Source organism: Oncorhynchus mykiss, chromosome 17 (assembly GCF_057628025.1).
Source record: "Oncorhynchus mykiss isolate SJ-2025 chromosome 17, ASM5762802v1, whole genome shotgun sequence".
In the NCBI taxonomy this organism is placed as follows: domain Eukaryota; kingdom Metazoa; phylum Chordata; class Actinopteri; order Salmoniformes; family Salmonidae; genus Oncorhynchus; species Oncorhynchus mykiss.
Genome location: NC_143038.1, coordinates 14981088 through 14992258, shown reverse-complemented (window position 1 = coordinate 14992258; position 11171 = coordinate 14981088). Strand labels below are relative to the sequence as shown.

Sequence of the window (11171 nt, the reverse complement as noted above, 5' to 3'; positions counted from 1 at the left end):
AGCGAGCGAGAGAGAGCATTTACCCCTCTGTTACTCTATTCATATCTGAGCATGGAGCTTTTTGTTTGGGGAGGACGTTTTTACAGCTCCAGTTTACAACCCTCAGTCACTCTGACTCTGCCCAGCCCTTGACAGAAAGTGGTGACCTCACTCCTTTTTAATGAAACTTCCCCCCTCTCTTTCCCTTCCTATTTTTTCTTTTTTCTAAGAGAGCAGCCAGGCAGCAAGCCAGACACTTTCCCTTTTCACTCAGTTCTCTCTCTCTCTTCACTCATCTCTCTCTATCTGTCTCTCTCTCCCTCTCTCTCACTATTGGCTTGGTGGTTGCTCAGAAGAGGCACTCCTCCCTCCTCGGCTTCTCACATTGGTTACCCCTGACATGACACTGGCTCAGTTGATAACTTAGAAACAGACAGGAGGGGACGTTCTATTGTGTGTCCTGTACTTGTCTTCTCTCCATGAGGTGCAAGGAAGCGGGTGGCTTTTTGAGTGAGTTTTTCTCCTGACAATTTTATGGGGAAAAGAGCATTGTTCATTCGAGGATTCGTCTTGTTTTTCCTCTCATTCTGAACTTCTGATACTGGACTTTGCAGTAGATGAGGTGAGATATCTGTATTGTTTTGTGATTCTTGTCACAGTATGCCCATCTAGACTACACTGCAGAGCTATCAAAAACCATGTCTGAGGGTGTTGTCAGAAAAATCCAGCCCTTTACCATTGGGACCAGGCTGTCTGTCCCCTCTGAAGCCAAATGCCAGGAGATTGTGGATGTCTATCTGCCGAAGTCTGCTGCTCCGAACAAGTTGGAGCTGCAGAACAACCTACACGACCAAATGTCCCTTTACATGGGCCAGTCCCAGGGGTGGCCTGAGACTGGGAACTCGGAACTCCCACAAGTGGCCGTCCAGGTCTACGCTTCAACACCAGAGGGACATCAGGATGAGAGAGTGGAGGAGGACAGGAATTCTGTGTCCCCCACTGCATCCTCTAGGTCCATCAGGAAGATTGCTATATGCAGGAATGCCGAGACAGTCCCCGACGTGTCCTTGTGTGACTCTGACCTGGCCACCTCAGTCAGTTCCACGTCGGAGACCATCCGAAGCAACAGTGTTCACCCAAAACCGCCATCCTTGAGAGTAGAGGACGACTTGGATAAGATATCCAACTCTCAGTCTAAGGTAACCTTGGATTACAGTTGTTTTATTCTTGGCGTCTCACATGTTATTGAGTTAGGATAGGCTGCAAGCCAGCACCAACTAATTTACATTTCAAATCACTTGGTTCAAATCAACTGGCTTTATGTGAAATAGAAATGGTGAATGTCTCAGCCAGTGTTGTTATGGACATTTGTTTTGTTTCTGTTGGCCATTCTCTAGCTTTCTGAAAGCAAATTAATTGACTTGTTTACTTTAAAGAAAGTAAGTCCAGAGCCAAATGGCAATAGGAGAATTGGGAATTAAATCCATAACCACAAAACCCAGTGTTAGTAATGTTTTGTTTTTCTCCCTCATTTCACACACTATGCTCTCATTAAGTAATTGTTTGTTTTCACATACTAATAATTACTGAATTTGCGTTACTGAGTAAGCTGAGTAACAACATCAATCTTTTAGTTTAATGCCTTCCACCCTGCAACACAAGACACTTTTTTTTCATCTGTTACCAAAAGCAACATGATATTAACACCATAATGTACACTGTTCCAGCATGAAACCTCCACGCACGCGCATGCACGCACACACACACACACACACACACACACACAATGTGTGCACTATTACCTCAGTGTTGCATTATCCACACTGTACTCTCGAGCTATGAGATCATCAGCAGGCTTTCATTAAGCAAGGTAAAAGGCCACGTTTCGGATGAACTGGTTATTTCCACAGAATAAACGACTCCCAATTCCATAATTGAAGGGGTTGCGTGGTGAAAATAGCAATCAGGCACATTGTGTTGGTGGATATAATGATGCCAAACTGAAGTTGTACCTGTGATTAAGTGTTTCTCCAGATCCACAGCGGGCAAACGGGTTATTTCAAAATTTGCGATTGCCTTTCGCAATTTAAGGGGATCCCGATTGGATTTAATAGTGACACTGAATAACAATTTGCAGAAGAAGCATGCCAAAATAAGCTTCCAGATAAAGAAGATAGTGTACTTAATATCACATACCATGTTAAGATGCATATTTTATGTACACAGAAAGCATGACATACATTTGAAGTAAACAGGAAAATTAAGTTAAATATTTTTTTTTAGTTCCATGGTTATAGTTTTCAATGCTGAGCATGCAACTAGCAAAATGACAGTGGGATGGGAAAAGGAACTGGAACAGCAAAAAGAGGAGCAATTATTTTGAGATGAGATCATGGTTTTGGCTCTCTTTCGCTCTTCATCTCGGCCCTGTGTAGGTGGGCTGGCTGAGTCACACAATGCCTGCATTCTCTCATCACTGTATTTAGTATACATCTTCCATTTCTTTTCACCAGGATTGAGTATAGCTCTGGGGGTCCGTCTTTGGGCTTCTGTCTGTACATTTCCCTGTTTCTTATGACAATGTCTACATCTCTTGAAGTTTTCAACTTTTCAAGTACCCAAGACTACACAGACACATTTTTTTATAGCTTTGTGTATAGCCAAGCTATCCAAAGACTGCAGGGTATGTGCATTCAGTTTCGATGTCTTTTGTAGCCTACCTGCGGCTTGAACTACCAAGGTACATGGAAATCTTGCAACATGGTGAAACCTGCGCAACAGTGCTTACAGTGAGTGATACGTTATTGTAAAACATTCTAAAAGCTCATATTCAAGCTTATCAACGCATCATAATGCATTATAATTGCAAGTTTCAAGTAAACTGTTACCAAAATGTGTATTTCACTGCAGAAAATACAGTACATTACATTCCAGGAAAACAAACATCTGTCTAAGATGAAAACCAGGCAGGCCTAACAAGTTTCAGATTATTGTGGAGACTGTAGGGAACCAGCAGTAAGTTGCTCCATGATTTAGCTACACACGGCAATGATGTAAGAGGTCTCGGAAAGATAATATGCATCATTCAACGTTTTGCATGAGGTCATCAGTACAGAATGCATCGGCATGGCAAAGAGAGAACGGAGACAGACAAGGAAAAGGTTCCACGAGCTTAAAGGTTATGAAACCGCAAAGATGGAGTAGTGCTCTGCAGCTCGCAGAAAATTATTCATTGCAAAGTAGCAGAAGTAAATGAAATGAAATGAATGTATCGCCTGTAGTGATTTCACAGCTATGGCAAAAAATACCTTATTTTCACATTTTTATGTTACAAATACTGATAACAATCTGTATAATGCATGACCTTGCTCATAGTGCAGTAATGCACTTGCGATAACCATTCAAAGCACATCATGGGTACTTTTAACAGCACTTATAAATGAATAACAGCTACATTCCTAATACATTACACTACAACTCATGGATCCCTATAACAGCCTATGTACTGCAAATAATGAAATGACCATACAGAAATAATTTGTAACGCATTACACACAGGTGGCTGGTATATACACCAAACAAAAATATAAACGCAACATGCTACTATTTCTAAAATTTTACTGAGATAAAAAAAGTTCACATAAGGAAAGTCAATTTAAATAAATTAGTTAGGCCCTGATCTATGGATTTCATATCGCTGGGAATACAGACATGCATCTGTTGGTCACAGATACCTTAAGAAAAATGGTAGGGGTGTGGATCAGAAAACCAGTCAATATCTGGTGTGACCTCCATTTGCCTCGTGCAGCGTGACACATCTCCTTTGCATAGAGTTGATAAGGCTGTTGATTGTGGCCTGTGGAATGTTCTCCCACTCCCCTTGAATGGCTGGGTGAAGTCGCGGGATATTGGCGGGAACTGGAACACACTCAAATCATATCAAATGTATTTATATAGCCCTTCGTACATCAGCTGATATCTCAAAGTGCTGTACAGAAACCCAGCCTATAACCCCAAACAGCAAGCAATGCAGGTGTAGAAGCACGGTGGCCAGGAAAAACTCCCTAGAAAGGCCAAAACCTAGGAAGAAACCTAGAGAGGAACCAGGCTATGTGGGGTGGCCAGTCCTCTTCTGGCTGTGCCGGGTGGAGATTATATATCTTACACATTGATCCAGAGCATCCCAAACATGTTCAATTTGTGATATGCCTGGTGAGTATGCAGGTCATGAAAGAACTGGGACATTTTCAGTTTCCATGAATTGTGTACAGATCCTTGCGACATGGGGCCGTGCATTATCATTTTTGCACCCCAGTATCTCTACTTGCACATCATCATCTGCACATCTATCACTCCAGCATTAATGCCTCTATGACCTATTTATTGCCTTACCTCCCTACTCTGCTACATTTGTACACACTGTACATAGATTTTTCTATTGTGTTATTGACTGTATGTTTGTTTATGTGTAACTCTGTGTCGTTGATTTTGTCGCACTGATTTGCTTTATCTTGGCCAGGTCACAGTTGTAAAAGATAACTTGTTCTCAACTGGCCTACCTGAAATAAAAAATAAATCAACAAAATCATGCTGAAATATGAGGTGACGGCGGAAGATGAATGGCACAATATTTCTGGGATATTTTATTTCAGCTCATGAAACATGGGACCAACACTTTACATGTAGTGTTTATATTTTGGTTCAGTACATATATATATACACAGTTGAAGTCGGAAGTTTAAATACACCTTAGTCAAATACATTTAAACTCAGTTTTTCACAATTCCTGACACTTAATCCTAGTTAAAATTTCCTGTCTTAGGTCAGGAAAATGTCGGAATTATAGTAGAGAAAATTATTTATTTCAGCTTTTATATCTTTCATCACATTCCCAGTGGGTCAGAAGTTTACATACACTCAATTAGTATTTGGTAGCATTGCCTTTAAATTGCTTAACTTGGGCCAAATGTTTCGGGTAGCCTTCCACAAGCTTCCCACAATAAGATGGGTGAATTTTGGCCCATTCCTCCTGACAGAGCTGGTGTAACTGAGTCAGGTTTGTAGGCCTCCTTGCTTGCACACACTTTTTCAGTTCGGCCCACAAATTTTCTATAATATTTCTTTATGGCGGTTTAGGAGCAGTGGCTTCTTCCTTGCCGAGTGGCCTTTCAGGTTAGGTCGATATAGGACTTGTTTTCCTGTGGATAAAGATACTTTTGTACCCGTTTCCTCCAGTATCTTCACAAGGTCCTTTGCTGTTGTTCTGGGATTGATTTGCACTTTTGGCACCAAAGTATGTTCATCTCTAGGAGACAGAACGCGTCTCCTTCCTGAGCGGTATGATGGCTGCGTGGTCCCATGGTGTTTATACTTGCGTACTATTGTTTGTACAGATGAACGTGGTACCTTCAGGCATTTGGAAATTGCTCCCAAGGGTGAACCAGACTTGTGGAGGTCTACAATTTATTTTCTGAGGTCTTGGCTGATTTCTTTTGATTTTCCCATGATTTTCCCATGATGTCAAGCAAACTGAGTTTTAAGGTAGGCCTTGAAATACATCCAAAGGTACACCTCCAAGCGACTCAAATTATGTCAATTAGCCTATCAGAATCTTCTAAAGCCATGACATCATGTTCTGGAATTTTCCAAGCTGTTTAAAGGCACAGTCAACTTAGTGTATGTAAACTTCTGACCCACTGGAATTGTAATACAGTGAATTATAAGTGAAATAATCTGTCTGTAAACAATTGTTGGAAAAATGACTTGTGTCATGCACAAAGTAGATGTCCTAACCGACTTGCCAAAAGTATAGTTTGTTAACAAGAAATTTGTGGAGTGGTTGAAAAACGAGTTTTAATGACTCCAACCTAAGTGTATGTAAACTTCCGACTTCAACTGTACATGCCCTCAAGTGTCAGAACCATGCATTGAGTATACTGGTTCACAGGTTCTTCCTTTATAATGACCTCTATAGGATGGACATCAGTACGAGACGCTTGACGTGGAGACCGACCACAAGGGAGAGAAGAGGAAGAGACTGCAACAGATAGAAGGCAACAAAGTCCCTTCCCGAGAAAACACCGTTAACCAAACGTAGGTCCCATTTTTGACTGAGCAAGATATATCAGTAACACCTTACTTTGATTTAAAAAAATAAACAGTAAAAAACAACAGGCCCCTAAACTTTGATATATACATGATAAATCATGGCCACTCGTGATTTATTATAGTTTTTTTTATTTCTCTATGACTAAATCAAATCACATTTTATTTGTCACATCCGCCGAGTACAACAGGTGTAGACCTTACAGTGAAACGCTTACTTTCAAGCCCTTAACCAACAATGCAGTTGTTGGTTAAGGGCTTGTAGAAAAAAAGTGTTAAGAAAGTATTTACTCAAATAAACCAAAGTGAAAAATTGAAAAATAACAAATAATTAAGGAGCAACAATAAAATAAAAGCAGCGAGGCTATATATAGGGGGTACCGGTACTGAGTCAATGTGCGGGGGCGCCGGTTAGTTGAGGTAATTGAGGTAATACGTACAGTACATGTAGGTAGAGGTAAAGTGACTATGCATGGATAATAAACAGAGAGTAGCAGCAGGATAAAAATGGGGGTGGGGGGGACAAAGCAAATAGTCTTGGTAGCCATTTGATTAGCTGTTCAGAAGTCTTATGGCTTGGAGGTAGAAGCTTTTAAGAATCCTTTTGGACCTAGACGTGGCACTCCGGTACCACTTGCCATGCGGTAGCAGAGAGGACATTCTATGACTAGGGTGACTGGAGTCGTTGGCAATTTTTTGGCCTTCCTTTGACTCCGCCTGGTATAGAGGTCCTGGATGGCAGGAAGCTTGGCCCCAGTGATGTACTGGGCAGCACGCACTACCCTCTGTGGTGCTTGTGGTTGGAGGCAGAGCAGTTGCCATACCAGGCGGTGATGCAACCATTCAGGATGCTCTCAATGGTGCAGCTGTATAACTTTTTGAGGATCTGAGGACCCATGCCAGATCATTTCAGTCTCCTGAGGGGGAATATGCATTGTCGTGCCCTCTTCATGACTGTCTTGTTGTGTTTGGGCCATGATAGTTTGTTGGTGATGTGGACACCAAGAAACTTGAAGCTCTCAACCTGCTCAACTACAGCCCCGGCGATGAGAATGGGGTTGTGCTTGGTCCTCTTTTTCCTGTAGTCCACAATCATCTCCTTTGTCTTGATCACGTTGAGGGAGAGGTTGTTATCCTGGCACCACACTGCCAGGTCTCTGACTTCCTCCCTATAGGCTGTCTCAGTGTTGTCTGTGATCAGGCCTACAGCTGTTGTGTCGTCAGCAAACTTAATGATGCTGCTTGGGCATGGAGTCATGGGTGAACAGGGAGTACAGGAGGGGACTGAACATGCACCCCTGAGGGGCCCCCCGTGTTGATGATCAGCGTGGCAGATGTGTTGTTGCCTACCCTTACCACCTGGGGGTGGCCCATCAGAATGTTCATGATCCAGTTGCAGAGGGAGGTGTTTATTCCCAGGGTCCTTAGCTTAGTGATGAGCTTTGAGGGCGCTATGGTGTTGAATGCTGAGCTATAGTCAATGAATAGCATTCTCACATAGGTGTTCCTTTTCTCCAGGTATGAAAGGGCAGTATGGAGTGCAATAGAGATTGCATCATCTGTGGATCTGTTGGGGCGGTATGCAAATTGGAGTGGGTCTAGGGTTTCTGGGATTATTTTTATTTTTATTTGACCTTTATTTGACCAGATTTCAAAGAAATTCATGGCTACAGACGTGAGTGCTAGTAATTTAGGCAGGTTACCTTGGTGTTCTTGGGTACAGGGACTATGGTGGTCTGCTTGAAACATGTTGGTATTACAGACTCGGTCAGAGACAGGTTGAAAATGTCAGTGAAGACACTTGCCAGTTGGTCAGCACATGCTCAGTGTACACATCTTGGTAATCCGTCTGGCCCTGCGGTCTTGTAAGTGTTGACCTGTTTAAAGGTCTTACTCACATCGGCTGCGGAGAGTGTGATCATACAGTCGTCCGGAACAGCTGATGGATGCTCTCATGCATGCTTCAGTGTTGCTTACTTTGAAGCGAGCATAGTGATTTAGCTTGTCTGGTAGGCTTGTGTTACTGGGCAGCTCGCGGCTGTGCTTCCCTTTGTTGTCCATAATAGTGTGCAAGCCCTGCCACACCCGACGAGCGTCGGAGCCGGTGTAGTAGATTCAATCTTAGTCTTGTATTGACGCTTTGCCTGTTTTATGGTTCATCAGAGGGCATACCGGGATTTCTTATAAGCATCTGGGTTAAAGTCCGACTCCTTGACTAGGCTACATATACTTTGTCCTTGGTGCTATGGATGTGTATTTGTTATGGCTACCGTTAACATGTTGTTTTCCTAGCTACTACTATGTAACTACAGCTTTCCATGTAAAGGAACATTACTTGGTCTGACTTAAATTATTCTGCATCCATCTTGGATTTCAAGTCATATCTGGGAATTTGACCCCCATGGGATCCCATTGCCAAAGCACTGAACTAGATACTGTATCTCTTTGGTAGCTGCCTGAGGTTCCAGTCACTGTTAAGAAACTATCACCAAGACCTCAAACTGGCTCTGGACGTCTCCTCCTTCTACCAACAGGCTGACAACATCATCTGCACCATCAACAGGAAGGTAAAAAGGCAGAATAGGAATTTGCACAAGAGTCCTATTTTGCACCAGTGATCCTTTAAAGGTACAACCTGCAATATTTACATGCTGTTAAATGTTTATTTCAATTGATTGATTCTTGAAAAATATATGTGCCATGAGCTTAGTACAACTGTCCCCATCATAACCCCAATAAAGGGTCCCAAAGCTCTCCAAAGTATCATTGTTTTGTAATTACACGTTATTACACTTATTATCATGAGATTGACTCTATATTATTTTTGTGTTTGGTAGAGAAGCGTCCTGTCTGGATCCGATAACCAGGGGAGCTGCGGTCAGACAGAGATCTACAATATTGCCAGCCAAATCACGGTGAGTGGCACGTGGGGGAAAATGTAGCTCAAAATAATGAATACATTTATGGTGAAACGCAGCAACGCATCATTCATACATCAGGGTTGTGTTCAATTCCATTTCAAGTGAAATACTAGTGATTTAAAAAAAAGTTATAATTGAAAATATAACCAACAAAAATATGAATTGAATGTCACTGTTTCACTGAATTTAAAAGAAATGCACTACAACTGTCTTGGCACATGCTCAGTACTCAAGCCTACTAAGTAGAGAGAAACACAGAGAAACTATCTTAAGACAGTGAAACATAACACCACCAGACTATTCCTTCCTAGACCTTCTCTGGATCTTTTTGGGGTGTTTCCCCGTTAAGAAGCCTTCTATGATGTGATGTTATGCTGTGAGACTTATATTTCCCTCACTAACTTTAAACATTAGCTATCTGAGCAGCTAACCGATCGCTGCAGCTGTACATAGCCCATCTGTAAATAGCCCACCCAATCTACATACCTCATCCCCATATTGTTTTTATTTACTTTTCTGCTCTTTTGCACACCAGTATTTCTACTTGCACATCATCATCTGCTCATCTATCACTCCAGTGTTAATTTGCTAAATTGTAATTACTCCGCGCCTATTTATTGCCTTACCTCCTCACGCCATTTTCACACACATTTCCATGTGTAACTCTGTGTTGATGTTTGTGTCGCACTGCTTTGCTTTATCTTGGCCAGGTCGCAGTTGTAAATGAGAACTTGTTCTCAACTAGCCTACCTGGTTAAATAAAGGTGAAAAAAATCTAACCATAGCCTTCCATTTTAAAGAGCGTGGGTCGTTTTCCAAGACTGTAAATCAACACCAAATGAATTGTGTCACTTCCTTCCTTCCACTGCTCCCATCCCCTCCCTCGACCACGCTCTCTCCAGATGCTGAACGAGACTGTTTCACGCCTTTCGGACCTCCACCCTACCCTGGCTGCCAGAGTGACACGGAAGCAGGCTGAGGTGCAGGAGAGTTGGGGCCTTCTCCAGGAGGGTAGCGGGTAAATATGGGTCCCGAAAGCTCATATTGTTTATTTGTCTGTGTCTCTAATGCAGCGTTTCCCAATATCGGTCCTGGGGACCCCAAGGTATGCACGTTTTGGTGTCTGGCCTTACAATACACAGCTGATTAAAATTATCAAAGGTTGATGATTAGTTGATTATTTGAATCAGCAGTGAAGTGATTGGGCAAAAAACAAAATGTGCACCCTTTGTGGTACCGAGGACCAAGTTTGGGAAACCCTGCTCTAATGGCACCCTATTCCCTATATACTGTAGTTCATTACTTTTGACCAAGGCCCATGCGACTCTGGTCAAAAGTAGTGCTATATATTATGGCAATATTTGCTATAAATGTAAGATCAATGTTTACAACATTCACACATGGTTCCCGTTTGGTTGGAGAATTTTTATTTTATTTTTTTATTTTACCTTTATTTAACTAGGCAAGTCAGTTAAAGAACAAATTCTTATTTTCAATGACGGCCTAGGAACAGAATGACGATTGTAACATCATAACTCCTGAAACACCTGGTTTAACTGTGACAGGGCTGGCCGATGCCCTTCACATAAAAAAGGTTTTACTAAAAGAACGGGAACGGTTTCATCCAAATTTTGATATTTATTTTCAATAAATATATAAATACAAAATGGTAAAAACATGGACTAAAAGATAATCCCTAGAATAAAATAATAATCTTCACTGGTCTATCCTTGCTTACCTCTCTTCCCCACTCGCACTCTCACACAAACATTTAAACATCTGTAGCTCGTTATCTCACACTTCACTGGTTCAGGTGAAATGGTGGAATGAGATCTCAACTATGGCATGATATGAGTAATGTATGTTGAGCAGGAATCTGGAATACAATTAACATTCACAAATAATATTTCAATTAGGGGCAAGGTTCAAATGTTCAAGTGAGGATGTGTTCGCATCACTCAACTCTATTGAAGACTGTGTATATTTCCCTCCTGAAACCACAGTCTGAGAACCAGGTTGCTTACCTGTAGTCTATTTCCAGTGGTGGAAAAAGTACTTGTCATACTTGAGTAAAAGTAAAGATGTCTTAATGGGAAATGACTCAAGTAAAAGTGAAAGTCCCCCAGTAAAATACTACTTGAGTAAAACTCAAAGTATTTGGTTTTA

At 41.7% G+C, this 11171-nt stretch overlaps 1 protein-coding gene across 6 annotated transcripts in view; it reads left to right on the top strand.

Moving 5' to 3' along the window:
- The first annotated feature begins 251 nt into the window (after positions 1 to 251).
- Positions 252 to 11171, top strand: part of LOC110493764 (uncharacterized) — a 38171-nt gene continuing 27251 nt past the window's right edge. For 3 of the 6 annotated variants that reach the window (XM_090204889.1, XM_021568228.3, XM_036949755.2), the window contains exons 1-5: positions 252 to 1178; positions 5954 to 6072; positions 8537 to 8651; positions 8922 to 8999; positions 9908 to 10023. In XM_090204889.1, the coding sequence (XP_090061015.1) occupies positions 678 to 1178; positions 5954 to 6072; positions 8537 to 8651; positions 8922 to 8999; positions 9908 to 10023 (929 nt within the window). In that variant the 5' untranslated portion in view covers positions 252 to 677. Of the gene's footprint in view, positions 1179 to 5953; positions 6073 to 8536; positions 8713 to 8921; positions 9000 to 9907; positions 10024 to 11171 lie in introns of all 6 variants that reach the window. The other 3 variants (XM_090204892.1, XM_090204891.1, XM_090204890.1) reach the window with 1 other exon arrangement.